Here is a 17,982-nt window from a genome sequence, read left to right on the forward strand (position 1 = left end):
ATACAACCAACACTAATGGAAAATATTGGATATTTAAAAAAAATAGGATATCAAATTCAATATTTTTTATAACAGATAAATTACATTTTAATTTAGATAATAGACTATTAAAAGTGTAAATTAAATTAAAAAAATATACAAAAATTAGAATAGTTTTGTGGATAAGAATATTTTGTTATTTTCTAATAAAAATGTTTTAAACATTTTTCTTAATTTTTTTATCTTTTTCCTATCTATCATTTTCATTTTTTTACAAAATAAATTTTAATACACTTTTCTAAGACTGGCGAAAATATTTACACTTCTTCATATGTGTATTTACAAATTTTTCATAGTTTTATTATTTTTATAAACAATTAAGTAAACGAAAGTTGGAAAATCAATACAAAATAATTTAAAAAACACGAAAATCAAGAATGTTTTCTCCCTCAAAACTTTCTTCGCAGATTGTCTCTCAAAACTTTCTTCGCAGATTGTCTTGTATTTCTTTGCAGATTGCGAAAAAAGTTGTATGTGTGTATATATATATTTAATTAATTAATATTAATTTACTGTTTTATCCATATATTTTAAATTAAAATTATTTTTATTTTTATTTATAACAGAATTATAATTTAAATATAAAAAATATAATTAAAATTATAAAATAAAATAACATAATTAATCATATTATATATATAATAAATTATAAACATAAATAATAATAATAATAAATATACTTTTTAATAATTAAAAAATAAATTTATATAATAATTATATTAATTTAAAAAATTAAAATTAAAATTAATAATGTTATTTATAATAAAAATAAGTTTTTATCAAATATTTATAATAATAAATATTTAAATAATATTTTTAATAAAAAATAATTATAATTTATAAATAAATAAATAAAATTAATTTTTTAACAATTTTAAAATGTAAGAGCAAATATGTAAAGTTACATTTTTATTAATTAAAAAAAATACAATTTCAATAACACTCATCACATCACTCACAAACTTTCATAAACTTTTCTCACACTTTCCACTCTATTTACCTTAATCCAAACACCCTAACTTTTTTTACACTTTCTCTTCAAATCATCTGAAATCCACTCTCTCATTTCCATTATCTAATCCAAACAAAGCATAAATGATATATGTTTTGTATATGTATATACAATTATGTAACTTTTACAATTTTATAATTTTATTATTTTCACAATTATTTTTATGAATAATTAATTAAAAATAATATAATTTTTTTAAAATAACATTAAAAATATATAATCCCTATTTTCAAAAGATAAATTATTTAAATATTTAAAAATAAAAAATATTTAACTATTTATATTATTAAATAAATATATTAAAGGATAATATTTTTCAATTAAAATATAGAAAATTATTAAATAAATAAAATTTATTTATTAAAAGATAAAATTCTCTAATAAAAATGTTGAGTAAAAAGAAGGTTTTATAAGGATTTTATAAGTTATATCATAACTTGAATATGATTTTATATTTAAAAAAATTTCACTACAAATTAGCATCATAATATAACTTGTATATTTAAATTTTGTTATTATTATAAATTTTATGATGTAAAACAAACCAACAAATAAATAATAGAATGGAGAAGAAAGAAAATAGTATGATTAAATAAGTTGTAAATCATATCTTTAAAATTTAAATCAAAATGATGACACTAGAAATCCATGTAGTGTGTAAGTATGTATATATATAGATAGATATAGTTTTTCCATCTTAGAGGATTTGGTGTGTTGTAATAGTTTTACCTGATTACACCAAACCGGAACCCTAACAAGAATCAATGGCGTCTTCTTCATCTTTGGCAAAGCGATGCCATTACGAAGTGCTCGATCTCTCCCAAGACTGCGCCCCAGAAGAGATCCGCTCCGCCTACCGCCGTCTCGCTCTTCAGCGCCACCCGGACAAGCTCGTAAAATCGGGTCTCTCCCAAGAAGAAGCCACCGCGCAGTTTCAAGAACTCCAACACGCATACGAAGTTCTATCCGACCCCAAGGAACGCGCTTGGTACGATTCTCACCGTTCCCAAATCCTCTTTTCCGACCCCAATTCCCTCTCCAAATCACTCGTCCCCGACCTCTTCTCCTTTTTCTCAAACACCGTCTATTCCGGCTACTCCGACACCGGAAAGGGCTTCTATAAAGTTTATTCTGATGTTTTCGATAAAATCCTTGCTAACGAGATCAATTTCGCTCGGAAAATGGGGCTCGGAGTTGATGCGGTTCGACAGGCTCCTGTAATGGGGAACCTGGATAGCCCCTACGCGCAGGTCACTGCGTTTTATGGATATTGGTTAGGGTTTTGTACTGTGATGGATTTTTGTTGGGTGGATGAGTATGATGTTATGGCAGGGCCGAACCGGAAGTCGAGGCGGCTTATGGAGGAGGAGAATAATAAGGTGAGGAGGAAGGCGAGAAGAGAGTATAATGATACTGTGAGGAGGTTGGGGGATTTTGTGAAGAAGAGGGATAAGAGGGTAATTGACATGAAGGTGAAGAGGAGTGCGGAGATGGAGAGGAAGAAGGAGGAGGAGAGGGAGAGGAAGAAAAGGTTGGAGCAGGAGAGGAAGGAGAGGGCCATGGCGTATGAGGAACCTGATTGGGCTAAGGTGGAGGTGGAGGAGGTAGTGGAGGAATGGGTTGAAGAGGGGGATGAGGAGAAGAAGAATGATAAGGAGTTTTATTGTGTGCTCTGTGGGAAGAAGTTTAAGAGTGAGAAGCAGTGGAAGAACCATGAGCAGTCCAAGAAGCATAAGGAGAGGGTTGCGGAGTTCAGGGATTCCATTGGTGATGAGGAGGATTTAGAAGAAGGAAAGGAGGGATTGGGAAGTGAGGAAGATGGGGTTGGGGTGAATGGTGATGGTGGTAATGGGGTTGGAGTGAATGGTGTTGGTGATTTGGAGACGAGGATTCGGGATGGTCTTAATGTTGAAGAGGGGGTAATTAGAAACGGGGTTGAGCTGGATGATGAAGATGGCGGCGGCGGTGATGGTGATGATGATGATGATGACGACGAGTTTTCTGAAGCTTCGCATGTGAAAGAGGGGGAAGATGCCAATGGGTCGGTCAATCTTGACGATAATGGCAATCAAGATGATGATAACGATGAAAATGGTGTTCTTGAAGCAATGGTGGCTGGCCACAAGAACAGAAAGCCACGAGCTTCAACGCACAAATCCAAAGCTTCAATAGTTCCATCTCAAATTGAAACTGAGAATGATGAAGTTGGCCCTATGGAATATAACAACCGGAAGAGCACAAAAAAGAAACGTGGAGCTAAGAAAGAGAGGGGTAGGAAAAATTGGGAAGAATCTCAGGAGCCTGCTGCCAGTTGCAATGATGAGAATATAAACGGTAATGGAAATGACAATTCTCATGCAGAGGAGTCTTGTTCCCAACATTTTGTGGAAAATGAGGATAATAGTATGGGTAACGAGCAGCAGGTTAGTAGAGGTAATAAGATTTCAAACCAATCCGCTGATAAAAAGGGTGCTGGCAAGGACACAAAAATCAAAGCCAAAATTTCATCCAAAGGAAGAAAAGCAAAGGTAAGAACTTCTGAGTATACCTTCTCTGTTCTCCATGACTCATAAGACATGTTGCTGCAACTGCTGTCACTCTATCTTTTATTTTAGTAGTTTCCTGAACTTGAAACCTGCATTTGTACTCCGATAGTTTTTGCGTTTTAAGGGAAGCATTTTATAGATAGGTAAAATTGGGACCAAGGTTGTAAAAAACGGTTCATGATAATAATTTTTGGTGCAATGTCAAGATTTTTAGGGTGTCCACAACCACAATTATAGCCGCATTTGTCCAAAGTTCCTTGCAAGATTAAGAAACTCGACAACAATAACTGCACCTGCAATTTGAAACCTTGAATCAGACAAAAACATAACATATGAGTTCTGCTTTATGTTTAGGGTATTTTAAAAGTTGAATAAACCTGAATTTAAATTGTGGTTATGTGGTATATAAATATAGTAGTTGTCACAGTTACCCTAATATATTAGAATGTTGGGAAATGGAGTAGCGGGGGCCAAATTCCCTCGTTCAACTTTGGCTTCTCCCAAAGTCGAGTAGATTTGAGAGTGACTTTTACATTGATTAGACTAAATCATCTTAAATTTAATAGTTTTATTTGACTATTATGAGCTCTAACTGTATAATAAGGAATTTGTTTATCTCTGCTTCCCTTCATTCACCTCCACCACTACATAGGTGCTCCGGTCCCTTTTCTTTGAACCAAACAGTGTTTTAAAAGGACCAGACACGCTTAACCATTCTGTTCCTAACGATTAGCGAGCAATACCTGGAAGTAATTTGTTGGCACAATCCTTGGTTGTTCAGTTTTCCAATTTCTTTCATGTTTATTCTCTGTTATAGTTTTTCTGTAGCCATGATAGGATCTGTAATGTTTTCTGGCCTTGCCTTACAATCAAGCTGCTTTTTGTGCTCCATAAACTGATTGTGATTTTGTTTTTTGAATAAGGTGACATCAAAAAACATTGGTAATACTTGTGATGCGTGTGGAGAGGAGTTTGAATCAAGGTAATTTTATGCCTCTCTTATTTATGAAAACAAATTTCATATTGTTCTAAATAATAAATCTTGATATATCAGACTGAACTGTTGCATAACTTAATTTGATTTGCTACGCAGAAATAAATTACATAGACATCTAGGCGATTCTGGGCATGCGACAATACTAAGAGGTCGATAAAAGAAACTACAGTTGGAATTATTCAGTTCAATCGCAGTATTATTCCAGTTGGAGATATTGACCAACAAAAAAGATTGGTCCATTCTTTAATTCTTAATATAGTGCTAAAATCATTTTTGAGTAATCCTTCGGCATTCTGTTATTCGGCATTCTGTTATAGTCGAGAGAGTCGTGGACATAGGTCTTTGCACTAATTTGAATTGATCCCTTTGTATGTCGTCAATTTTTTAGTTTCAACGAAATATTGTGATGATGATAGTAAAAGAAATTATTGAATGATTATAGATGATATTTTCAATCTTTTAAGATATTCACCTACAGTTTAGAAGTCTCAATGGATCTTGAATCCCCCTAACAATATCTAGTAAACACTTTTTATTAGGCTGATCTAATTATGCATTTAAGAGATAAAGCAATCCAAGTGTCTTTGGCCAGTTACTTTACGCATTGTCACATCCAAGTATTTTGTAAAGTGATAAAATCAGTGGTTATCGTTATTAAGTTTACAAGCACCTAAGAATATTTCGCCTATGAGGCCAAAACAGGACAGTTGATGGATAAAACCCCTTACAGTGATTAGTTAACCATCTTGGAACTTTTCTCACGGTCAAGTATCTTTTCTTCATCCTAAAATATAGTGTACTGGTAGGCTAAAACCGAGAGGTTCATGCTGAGAACTACATAGTATAACAACTAAGATGTTAGGTTAAAACCGAGAGGTTTAGACCGAACGCGAAGAAGACAAAAGAATAAAACAAAAATATAAATATTATAAAAGCCCAATTAGATAAAAACTTGCAAGAGGGGTGCACAAATAATAAAAAAGGTGCAGAAAGAAAGCTCAAGAGTAAAGGGGAAAGCCCATTAAAGAAACTCTATAAATAGGAGTTCAGAGATAGAAAGAGGTAAGAGTGATTTTATCTGATGAATGTTAAACCTTTTCTGACTTTGGCATCGGAGCGACTTGCAGGTACCCCCCACCTGTTGTGAAGAGAAGCCGAGAGCACCAGCCGAGAGGAGAAGCCGAGAGGAGAAGTCAAGAGTTCCCATCAAGGAGAGAAGTTAAGTATCCAGCCCAAGATAGTATTCAGCCCAAGCTTGAAGGATTAGTCTTGTTAACCCATTTCAAGTGTTCTTGGTCCTTGTTGTAAGAACATTTTGGCGCCCACCGTGGGGCCGAGGGTCAATTGAGAAGGGTTAAAGACAAGATGAGTCAAGGAGGAGAACAAGGTGGAGACCGGGAAGACAATGTTAACATGCCAATGGCAATGTTGGTCCAATTACAAAAAGAATTCGAGATGTTAAAGAAGAATAATGAAGAAGAATTGAGTATGTTGAGAGCCGAAAACGCACACATGAGGAGAAAGTTACAAGAGGAAACGGTTTTGAATTCATCTTTCGAAACTGTTCAACCTAGGATACAAGTGAATGAAAGGCTGTATCACAACGAAAGTTCCCAAACCAGAAGAAGATGGCTTGAAAACTCTGGGGTTTGTGCAGGGACATCTTCTAGAAAACATCCGTTTTATGATGTTATAATCGATACTCCGTTGCCTGACAATTGGAAGAACTTGACCATTGACAAATATGATGGGAGTACGGATCCTGATGAGCATATTGCAATATATACTACTCAAATCAGCTTGTATACATGGAATGATGCTGTTATGTGCAAAGTATTTCCTACAACTCTGAAAGGGGCAGCATTGAGTTGGTTTACACGCCTCCCACCTTTGAGTATAGATTGTTTTGATACGTTGATAGAAAAGTTCGGCGCTCAATTTGCAACTAGTCGTCCTCATCATTTAACGTCAATCGCCTTAGTGAACATAAGACAAGAGAAAGGAGAATCCTTAAGAATGTTCATGGAACGTTTTGGAAAGGTTGCTTTGGGAATCCGAAATCTTAGCCCAGAAGTCACCATGCATCATATGATCACGGCATTAAAACCGGGACCTTTTGCCGATAGTCTTTGCAAGAAACCTGCAATCAATTTGGATGAACTAAGGCAACGAGCATCAAAATTTATGCAAATGGAAGAATTAAGGGAGTTTCGAAACCATGTAAGGGTTGATGGAAGTGAGAAGAGGGTGATAGAAAGAGAACACCCACCTGCTGCAAGAAGAGCCCGAGAAGAATTCAGAAGCCGAAAATTCCAACAATACACACCTTTGAATGCAAACAGAGCTAGAGTTTTACAAGAAGCTATGGCAACAGAAATAATACCACCACCAAGAAAAGCACGAACACCAGAAAGAGCAGATCATACCAAGCATTGCGAGTATCATAAAAATCATGGCCATCATACAGAAGAATGCATCGGGTTGAAGGATAGAATAGAAGAATTAATTCAAGCTGGGCAGTTGAAACGCTTCGTCCAAGGAGGAAATGCGAGAATAAGGTTAAGTCCTGAGAGAGGATCGAGAGGGGGAGAAATGGGCCAGAGAAGAGTTGAAAGATTTGAAAGAAGAGATGAAAAAAGAATTGAAAAAAGAAATGATAGAAGAGATGGGAGGCTAGAAAGAAGAAGTGATAGGGATCATCAAAACATTCAGTCAGTAAGGCGGAGTAGGGAACGAAGTCTGGGTAGGCCGGTCAGAGGATTTATAAACACAATTTCAGGAGGTTTTTCAGGAAAGGAATCCTCATCAGCAAGAAAACAACATTGGAGAAGTATCAGAACCATTAATCATATTTTCAAAAGAAGAACCTTGCCACCAATGCTTTTCACAGATGAAGATTTTCAAGAGATTGATCCCGATCACGACGACCCTATGGTGATAACGGTAGAAATAGCCGAATACGCCGTTATGAAAACCTTAGTTGATCAGGGGAGTTCAGTTGATATTTTGTTTTGGGATACTTTCAAAAGATTACATTTAAGAGAAGAAGATATAGTACCTTTCCGAGAGCAGATCATTGGCTTTTCGGGAGAAAGAGTTAATACTAAGGGGTACATTGATTTGATGACCACATTTGGAAGAGGTAATAAAACTAAAAAGATCAAAATCAGATATTTGGTGGTGGATGCTACTACATCGTATAATGTGTTATTAGGACGATCCTCTTTGAATAAACTGGGAGTAATAGTTTCAACACCGCATTTGGCTATGAAGTTCCCAACAGAAAAGGGTGAGATAGCAACGGTTTATGCAATCAAAAAGATGCTCGGGAATGTTATGCAGCGGGTTTAAAGATGAATTTAAGAGCAGACCATGATACTGAAAGAATGGTGGCAATGGCCGATTTGGACCCAAGAATAAATGACGAAAGGATAGAACCAAAAGAAGAGACCACAACTGTGGTATTGGGTCAAGACGAGAAGCAATGCACTTATGTAAGTGGAAGTTTGTCCAAAGAATTGTTGAGTAAATTCATCACAGTGTTACGTAACAATAAAGATTTGTTTGCTTGGAAACCATCCGATATACCTGGGATCGATCCGAAAGTAGTTTGTCATAAATTGTCTGTATGTCAAGAAGCAAGACCGGTGTCTCAAAAAAGAAGAAAGTTGGGAGAAGAAAGACGAAAAGCAGCAATGGAAGAAACTGAGAAGTTAATGCAAGCTGGTTTCATAAAAGAGGCTCAATACACAACATGGTTATCCAATGTAGTGCTTGTCAAAAAACCAAATGGAAAGTGGAGAATGTGTACAAACTATACAGACTTAAACAAAGCTTGCTCGAAAGATACATACCCATTACCCAACATAGACCGATTAGTGGATGGGGCGTCTGGACAAGAGATGATGAGTTTTCTTGATGCCTATTCAGGGTATAATCAAATACAAATGTATGAGCCAGATGTTCCAAAAACGGCTTTCACCACAGATACCGCGAATTATTGTTATAAAGTCATGCCTTTTGGTTTGAAAAATGCTGGAGCAACATATCAAAGGTTGATGGACAAGGTGTTCAAGGATCAGATCGGAAAGAATATGGAGGTATATGTTGATGATATGGTTGTGAAATCAGGGGAGATAGAGAAACACTTGGAAGACCTTGAGGAGGTGTTTGCACAGATAAGAAAATACGAAATTCGGCTTAATCCAGAAAAATGCGTTTTTGGGGTAAGAGGTGGAAAATTTCTGGGTTTCATGTTGACAAACAGAGGCATTGAAGCGAACCCTAACAAGTGCGAAGCAATAATGAAGATGGGAAGCCCAAAGAATTTGAAGGAGGTACAAAGACTAGTGGGAAAACTTAACTCATTATCAAGATTTCTACCAATTCTGGCCGAAAAAACCAAACCAATAGTAAACTTGCTAAAAAAATCTGAAACCTTTGAGTGGGATGAGCGATGTGAGCAAGCCTTTTCTCAAATCAAAACTATAGTGGCCGAACCACCAATCTTGGTTAAACCAGTGATAACCCAACCCATCATAGTCTACCTAGCAACCTCAGCTGAAGCCATAGGAGCGGCCTTGATACAAGAAACCCCAGAGCAAAAACCAATATATTTTGTGAGTAGATCCCTACAGAGTGCCGAAACCAGATATCCCAAGATTGAAAAACTTGCCTTAACCCTGGTGTATGCTGCGAGACGTCTTCGACCATATTTTCAGAATCATCAGATAATTGTGAGAACAGATTATCCAATATCCAAAATTTTGAGAAAACCAGAACTTGCAGGTAGGATGGTGACGTGGTCGATGGAGCTATCAGAATATGGAATCAAGTACGAGCCAAGAGGACCTATCAAAGCCCAATCCCTTGCGGATTTTATTATTCAAATGCCGACAACAACACAGCAGGAGCAATGGACATTGTATGTAGATGGCGCATCAAGCAAAAGAGGCAGCGGAGCAGGAATAGTGCTTGAAGAACCAGATAACTTCTAGGTGGAGATGGCGCTAAGATTTGAGTTCAGAACATCCAACAACCAAGCCGAATATGAAGCTCTTGTTGCAGGGTTACTATTAGCCAGAGACATGGGAGTTGAAAATGTCATTTGCAAAAGTGACTCTCAACTTTCGGTGGGACAGGTGCAGGGACAGTATCAGGTAAAAGATCCATTACTGATGAAATATTGTCATAAAGTGTTAAATATTATGCAATCTTTTAATAAGGCCGAAATGAAATATATTCCAAGAGAACTAAACATGAAAACAGACTCATTATCCAAGCTAGCAAGCCAACAACGACAGGGGCAACACAACTCCATCATACAACAAACTCTTAGTCAGCCAACAGTGAGTGTGGAAGAATGCTTGAATATTGCAACCTCAAAAGATGAATGGATAAAAACTTACATAGAAGTAATAAAGAGCCAAGAACAAGGAGTTGAATCGGATGCAAGAATGGCAAAGAAAGTAGCTAGTTTTGTGTTAATTGGTGATGAATTATACAAAAGAGGATACTCTGTGCCTTTGTTAAAATGTCTTTCGAAAGGACAAGCTGAATACGTAATTAAAGAACTTCATGAAGGAATTTGTGGGCTACATTGCGGAGCTCGAACAATGCCAACAAAGGTTTGTAGAGCCGGTTACTATTGGCCAACAATCCGAGAAGATTGTGAATTTTATGTTAAAACATGCAAAAAATGTCAAGAATTTGGAAGTTTAAATCACATACCAGCACAGGAGTTGCACGAAATTGTTTCCCCATGGCCATTTGCAAAATGAGGAATGGATATACTTGGACCATTCCCACTTGGACGAGGACAAACCAAGTTCATGATAGTAGATGTCGACTACTTTACAAAGTGGATAGAAGCAGAAGCATTAACTAAGATAACAGCTCAGCAGGTCCAATCGTTTGTATGGAAAAATATAATATGTCGATTCGGAATCCCACACACCATTATAACTGACAATGGCAGACAATTCATTGACAAAAAACTTATGGAATTTTATGCAGATTTGGGGATCAAGTCAACAAGCACGTCAGTTGAGCATCCACAAACAAATGGACAAGCTGAAGCCGCAAACAAGGTTATTCTCGGACAGTTAAAGAAGAGGTTAGGAAGTGCTAAAGGACTATGGGCTGAGAAGTTGCCAGAAATATTATGCGCATACAGGTGCACACCACAAACATCAACAGGAGAAACACCATTCAATCTCACGTACGGAACAGATGCAATGTTACCAGTAGAAGTTACTGAACCAACACTACGAAGGCAAATGGAAGATTGGAATATCAACAATGAATGTTTAAGAACTGACCTTGATCTTATTGAAGAACTCAGAGAACGAGCAAAAATAAAGGAAGCAGCAGTAAAAAGAAGAGCAATAAAGAGGTTTAATGCGAAAGTAAAGTTCAGGGATTTTAAGGAAGGGGATTGGTCTGGAGAATGCGTACTGATGCTCGGAAAGATCCACGACATGGAAAGTTGGCATCCAACTGGGAAGGACCATTCAGGATAATGGAAAACTTACACAACGGAGCTTATAGATTAGAAACTCAAGAAGAAAAAGTGATACCGAATACATGGAATGTGAGTCATTTAAAGTTCTATTTTAGTTGAAACAGAGGATGTAAGCCAAAAACTTGTATACATACCGATCATCTAATCAAGAAGAATTTCTTTTCTTTTCGGTCTTGGATGTTTTCACTACAAGTGAAATCCCTTCCGAAACAATACTTACTACTTTTCGGTCTTGGATGCTTTTCATTTCAGGTGAAATCCCTCCCGAAAAAATTTACATCCTTCTTTTCGGGCTTGGATGTTTTCACTTCAGGTGAAATCCCTCCCGACAAAATTATTGACATAACTCTTTTCGGTCCTGGATGCTTTCACTCCAGGTGAAATCCCTCCCGAAAAAAGCGGTCTTTTCGATTCTTTCTTCAATTAGTTCACAAGATATCTTCAAGCAGTGGATATAAAACCAAGAGAATCATAGCGTTTAATTCAAACATCGGCAACTAAAGGCAAGAGTTAGATCTATCCAAAATAACATTAAGGTCAAGCCCCAAGCTGGTCCACGTTTTTTGGTTAATCTCACAACAAATTGCGGAGTAGGAAAATTCTCCATTTTGCACTAAAAAATAAAAGTCGAAAAGTAGTTTTTTAATTTTTACAAAAAAAACCAAAAAATAGTTATGATTTTCAAGTAATAAAAACCAACAGATAGTCATTTTACTTTAAAAGTGATGCAAACCGAAAGGTAGCAATTATTCCAAGGCAATAAAAAATCGAAAGATAAACTTAATGCTTGAAGGTAATAAAAAAGAAAAAATCTTGTTACATTTGTAATTTAACATTTAAAACATTTAACTAAAATAACCGAAAGCACAATCCCAATAGCGTTCGACCAAAAGGTTTATCATACAACCGAGAAGGCAAAACCGAGAGGTTCTAATAACATTCAGTACAGTGTCGAAAGTAAGAGTCAACGATAATACCTAGTGAATAACAAACAATAACTCAAGGGAAATAATATTCTTTAATATCTGATAAGATTCCAAGGGGAGATTACAAAAAGGACGCACACTTCCATATATAAGATCAACATTTCAAAACCAAATCAGTCTCGTCATGTAAACCGAGAAACTATAAACAAAACATTAACAGCTATATCCTCCTAATTTTCGATATTGATATCTTCGGCATCATTATCCGGAATCTGATTAGCAGGAACTAATTCACCATTATAAAAATCCTTCTTAACATCAAAATTCTCTTCATCAATAGGAATCTTGTAAAAATATTTTGCTTGTTGAAGAGCCTTCTCGAAACCCAATTTATGTTGTTCAAAGATAAAGCTTTCGGCTTCAAAAACGTTAGTCCTCAGCTGATGTATCTCCTCATCCATAGCTTTGATGGTGTTTTTGTCGGAATCATTCGCAGAAGATAATGCTGATACCTTTTCGTTCAAGCCTTGATTTTCTTTACACAGTCGAACATTCTCTTCGCTAGATTTCAAGTTCTCGTTCTCCAAATCAGAAATTTTCTTCCCAAGACCTTCTATTTCGACTTCTCGTTCTTTTTTCTGCTTTTTAATCTCTTCTAACTGCACCGATAAAGAGCTCATTTTTTCTTTATACTCAGCAAAATCATTCTTCAATTTGTCAAACTCAGATAAAGCCACACAGTTTCCATTCTTCTCCTTCATCATCTTTCCAATCAAAAGATTTCTGCTTGACAATTCAATAACAGAATCTGCCAAAGAAGCAGCATCCATAGTCTTCAGCATGTTGTAAGACGATTCACCAAAAGATGTCTGAACAAACTTCGCATATTTAGTTGTAGCACTAAATATCGTTTCCGAGAGAGGTTCAGAAGAAACATTTTCACTATGGCGATGGCGCCGAGAAGACGAATGCGACCTCTTGCTATTTCTATCACGTTTTTTCGATTTCTTTGAAGGACCAGCAGCCTCAACATTACTTACCGGTTCAACCACTTCAACATTCACAACGGGTTCCACGACTTCTTCCACCACAGGATTCACCACACTTTCACGATAGGGAGTTACATCACCCACCTTGTTCAGCAATTTCGAAAAATACGAGCGAGCTTTCGGATTAGTGCTCGCCATCAAAGCTGAAAATCAATAAAACATTTAGCGAAGTTAAAAAACTCATCCTATAAAGAGCGAAAATGTGGAACAACCACGTACCAATCAGATCTTCTCGAGGATTTGGTGAAGTGTACAGTTGTAGCAAGGCGCGAGTGGGAACCTGGTACGAGAGCCGACTAAAAACTTCGATAACATGACGATCGGCCACACCCATTGAATGAAACGAAATTGAGTTAAACTTCACAGGATCTTTTGTCCAGTACAGAGGAAACCTTGGAGAATCTCCATCAAAAAAATACTCTCTTCCTACAGGCTCTATTAGAATTTTAAAAAAACTCCCCTTAAAATCTTTGTATGATGATGTAAAAGATTTAAGGAAACAAACATTGGATTTACTAATAAAGGATAACCACCCTGGCCGCTTCCCAGGCCGAGAGCTATAATAGTACAAGAAGGAAGTAGGACTGGGAGAAAGCGATAATAATTTACACAAAATGTTAAATGCTTGCATCGCAGCCCAACCATTCGGATGAAGCTGAGTAGGCGCAACATTAAGAAAGTTAAGAACGCCTATTTGAAAGTTGTTAAAAGGCAACCGAATATGAAGATCTCTAAAAAAGCAAGCATAAAAATAAAAAAATTCATAACTATCACCCTCTCGGCCATGACAAACATTATCGGCATCTCCAACACGCCGAAAAGAAATAATATCATTTTCAATGTCAGAATAATAAATCTGAGAATGGGAAAGGAAACTACAAAGTTCGATAGCAGAATGGTATTTGGACAAATACTCTCGGACTTTAGGATTAACCCATTGGTAACCTGGACGAAGATTTTTCTGAGGCAATACAATGCCGAATTCTTGAGGAGCATCAACAGTCGGTGCTCCATTTGAATCATTCATACAAGAAGGGGTAGCAGATGAAGACTTCGAGTCTCGATGATCCTCTTCTCGCACCACTCGCCCAGTTGATTCACCACCCGCGCTTGAAAAATCATCAGAAGCAGAAAAACTTGAAAGAGACATTACCTTTGCAAGAACTGATTACAGATTGAAAATAAGCTTCTTTTCTTAATACACAACGAAACACATTCGTAAAAGTTTGAAAGAAGACCCTATTTATAACCCAAAGATACACCCTAGAATTTGAAACGTTACGAGCAATCTGAAACCGTTCAACAATGTATAATCTAACGGTTGCAACAACAAATTCACGTCAAATCAACTTAACTCAGCAAGCTAAAGCACAAAAACCGAGGCATTCAATATCAAATCAAATCAAATGTCAAATTTACTATATTTTATTAAGACACGAATATTTTTTTTAAAAAAGCTTAAAATATTTCTGTCTTGGGGGGCTAGTGTACTAGTAGGCTAAAACCGAGAGGTTCATGCTGAGAACTACATAGTATAACAACTAAGATGTTAGGTTAAAACCGAGAGGTTTAGACCGAAAGCGAAGAAGACAAAAGAATAAAACAAAAATATAAATATTATAAAAGCCCAATTAGATAAAAACTTGCAAGAGGGGTGCACAAATAATAAAAAAGGTGCAGAAAGAAAGCCCAAGAGTAAAGGGGAAAGCCCATTAAAGAAACTCTATAAATAGGAGTTCAGAGATAGAAAGAGGTAAGAGTGATTTTATCTGATGAATGTTAAACCTTTTCTGACTTTGGCATCGGAGTGACTTGCAGGTACCCCCCACCTGTTGTGAAGAGAAGCCGAGAGCACCAGCCGAGAGGAGAAGTCAAGAGTTCCCATCAAGGAGAGAAGTTAAGTATCCAGCCCAAGATAGTATTCAGCCCAAGCTTGAAGGATTAGTCTTGTTAACCCATTTCAAGTGTTCTTGGTCCTTGTTGTAAGAACAGTTACTTTGCTCAGAAGTTACGAAAGTGGGAGTATGTTAGAGAAATCCCCCAATTGGTGTTTGAGCCAACGCGATAAAAGCCTTGCCAAGCTGATCATTATCGTTTACTCTCATTCCTGTGTAACGTGCACTTTGTGCTTGAATATGGAATCTAGAGGTACAAGTGCCTTCTTTTTCTTTTTTATTTACAAACAAGTGTCTTCCACTTCAATATTCCTGCCTCTCGGGTTACGGTTACGCAATGGGCATATAAAACGTTGATATTAGTGATAAAATAGGGAAAATTTTGAATATGAATTTAATAAGTGAATTATTAGTAACAAACAAATTGTAACTGTAAATTAGTTGAAAATTTGAAATAAATTACCAAAATATAATTACTTTTTCTAGTCAAAGTTGTATGAAGTCGTCCAGCCTGGGTTAACAATGTACTGTTAGGCCGATTGGTCGAAAAGTCATACCGAAAGGTCAAGCTGAAAAGTATATATAAAAAGTTAAATGTAGAAAAAAAATAAAAAAATATAAATATGGTCACTGTAGCAAAGCCCATTACGATAAGGTCTAAATTAATAGGTGTGTATTTAAAAAGATATTAGGTACAAAAAGAAAAATCTAGATAGGTTATGGGTCCAATAAGAAAATACTATAAATAGGACATCAATATAAGAGGTAACTAGAGTGAATTTTATCTGATTATCATATCAAATTGATTCTGACTTAAGCATCAGAGCGCCTTGAAGGTACCAAGAGTGAAAACAATAGGGTTCATAATAAATCAGGGTTGATAACGAACCTCCCCTTGGTAACACACCAAAAGTGGGAACAGTAAACCTCAGTGAAGTCTCCCCTTGGTAAGATACCAAGAGTGGGAGTGAAGTTTCCCCTTAGTGAGATTCCAAGAATAGAAGCAAAAACAGTAAGGCTCATAGCAAGTCAGGCAATACCTCTTACTTTGAGAGCTCAGGTCGCTATTGGCACGAACCAAAGAGAAACCTCCCTTTAGGGAGTACGTACAGATAAAGCAAAGCAATTTGTACAGGAGGACCTGTTGCCCAACGAAGCTTTGAGCTTAGGTACCCTAAAACATAAGTTTACCATTGGTTAAATAGGAGGACCGTGCTACTTAGGTATGGGAATTGACGTTCGATTAGTTGTCAAAATCGTTTTAAGACATACACTACCATCAAGCTAGCCGAAGTCAGAAAAAGAGACATTCATATATATATATATATATATATATATGTGTGTGTGTGTGTGTGTACTGACCCGTCATCGGACGTTGACCAAAGTCAAACATACGATGGGACCCACCAAGGGGTTCCAAGGAGGAACGTCAGCGTGTTGACCGCCTTGGGCGTCGCCAGCTTTGAGTGTCGACAGGTTTAGGCGTCTCCCACCTTAAAGGCGTGACTCGTTGTCCTAATAACGCCGTGGAGGGGGTGGCACTGTGAGAGGCCACGGTACAGGCGTGGAGGCCTCAGGCCTCGGCACCTCAGAACAGTGCTAAAGAGAAGAGAAAGGTGGCTTCAAGGCCATATTTCCAGTACCAGCAGGGAGTGACCTGACTCGTGAAGTACCCATGCATGAGGTGTAGAGACGTGGCCGTCCACGCCACCTTCGGAGAACCGCTGGGACAGACACGACCCGGGAGAGGGCCACGCCCAGGGGTAATCTACGTGCATGGTGTGAGTGATTAGAGGCTGGGGCACATGAGTTGGCACCCAGGTAGTCATCCCCTGCGCTGAATGCACTTCGAGGAGGGAAGACTTACGCCCTGGGATTTCCCTAAGTTGGGTTACGTAGATCGGTGATGACGTGACTCCTTCAGTCTTTTCGCTGGACAAGTCTTCGCTTAAGACTGGGGGGCTTGTGTACCGCCCTGGTAGTCGGGAGTAATGACGTGGCGTCGAGCTATTATATAGGCGTGTTGGACGGGACACCTAGTTGGCAGAAGGGAAGGAGGTCGGGGGGTTCGCGTAATCGCCAGTTATTAAGTTGGCGTGCTCCGATCTCCATCATGCCTAAACCGGCGGTCACCGAGTTGAAGATGAAGTCGCCAGATGTGAACCCAGGCGACCAAGTGATTAGAGATCGCCGAAACAAGGACATCGCCGAAGATGAAGGCAGATGGATGTTTCCCAGCTGGCCAGAGGATGAGGTCGGGGGACAGCTTGCTTGAGCATATACGGTGAAACAGGTGGTGTAGATCATGAAGGCGGCCGGCGAGACCACAGGGAAGGTGTGTACGAAGGCACCCGAACTCGCCATCCAGAAGAGATCGCGCTCCAAGGCAACTATGCACTAAGTAGTATCATGCATAAGTAACTTAGCCAAAGAAGAGTTAGAAGTAGCGCCCAAGTCAAGGATGCTCCAGATGAAGGCACGTGTACAGCTGGATGCGAGCCACGTGTCTAGATGTGTAACTGCCAGGAGAGAGAAAGTGCCAAGGTATATAAGAGTTCTCAACGAACTTCTGAGGTACGCACGTTCAGATTATTCTTTACGCTTGCGAGTCTTGAGTACACTGAGAGAGAACTGGTCACGGTTCCTTAGAATTCTTGAGTCTTACTCTTGAAGTAATTGGTGGTTCAGTCACTGACTTGGGCGTTGGAGTGCGATCGGCCGCAGCGGCGCTGTTTCGTCTTTTGCAGGTTCTTGAGGTGGATCACGATGAAGGACGGAGGCAAACACGGCGCATACGTCGATCCAAGTTTGACGAGGCAAAGCTCCAGCGTTTTGGTCAACAGGCAGGATCAGAAACGAAGGGTGATTCCCAGCGAGAGCGTTGCGTATGAGCCTTGCGTGGCAGAGTATCAGAGAAAGGAGAAGTTATGTGCTTCGTAGTGTCGTGCACGAGAGTGGCCTAAGAGAGCTAGTAAGTCAGTCGGTGATTAGTGCT

General features: G+C 38.0%; 3 protein-coding genes across 3 annotated transcripts; all 3 read left to right on the forward strand.

Annotated features, from left to right (window-relative positions):
* Window positions 1-1,732: 1,732 nt before the first annotated feature.
* Window positions 1,733-5,065, forward strand: LOC137807715 (DNAJ protein JJJ1 homolog). Its single transcript, XM_068608480.1, has 3 exons — window positions 1,733-3,579; window positions 4,521-4,579; window positions 4,691-5,065. The coding sequence occupies exons 1-3, from the start codon at window positions 1,816-1,818 to the stop codon at window positions 4,749-4,751; spliced, it is 1,884 nt and encodes a 627-aa protein (XP_068464581.1). The 5' UTR covers window positions 1,733-1,815; the 3' UTR covers window positions 4,752-5,065.
* Window positions 5,066-5,959: 894 nt separating this feature from the next.
* On the forward strand, window positions 5,960-7,945 carry LOC137805638 (uncharacterized). The gene has a single exon (XM_068605578.1). It carries the CDS (start codon window positions 5,960-5,962, stop codon window positions 7,943-7,945), a length of 1,986 nt encoding a protein of 661 aa, XP_068461679.1.
* Window positions 7,946-9,597: 1,652 nt separating this feature from the next.
* Window positions 9,598-10,374, forward strand: LOC137805639 (uncharacterized). The gene has a single exon (XM_068605580.1). The coding sequence runs from the start codon at window positions 9,598-9,600 to the stop codon at window positions 10,372-10,374; it is 777 nt and encodes a 258-aa protein (XP_068461681.1).
* The last annotated feature ends 7,608 nt before the right edge of the window (window positions 10,375-17,982 follow it).

This window comes from Phaseolus vulgaris, chromosome 3 (genome assembly GCF_000499845.2).
Source record: "Phaseolus vulgaris cultivar G19833 chromosome 3, P. vulgaris v2.0, whole genome shotgun sequence".
In the NCBI taxonomy this organism is placed as follows: Eukaryota; Viridiplantae; Streptophyta; class Magnoliopsida; order Fabales; family Fabaceae; genus Phaseolus; species Phaseolus vulgaris.

What these genes read in the sequence shown, in the direction of transcription:
- LOC137805638 (XM_068605578.1), top strand. Translation starts at nt 5,960, where the DNA reads ATGAGTCAAGGAGGAGAACAAGGTGGAGACCGGGAAGACAATGTTAAC.
- LOC137805639 (XM_068605580.1), top strand. Translation starts at nt 9,598, where the DNA reads ATGGCGCTAAGATTTGAGTTCAGAACATCCAACAACCAAGCCGAATAT.
- LOC137807715 (XM_068608480.1), top strand. Translation starts at nt 1,816, where the DNA reads ATGGCGTCTTCTTCATCTTTGGCAAAGCGATGCCATTACGAAGTGCTC. An exon ending in CCAAAGGAAGAAAAGCAAAG is followed by an intron (nt 3,580 to 4,520) that starts GTAAGAACTTCT and finishes TTTTTGAATAAG; the next exon opens with GTGACATCAAAAAACATTGG. An exon ending in GGAGAGGAGTTTGAATCAAG is followed by an intron (nt 4,580 to 4,690) that starts GTAATTTTATGC and finishes TTTGCTACGCAG; the next exon opens with AAATAAATTACATAGACATC.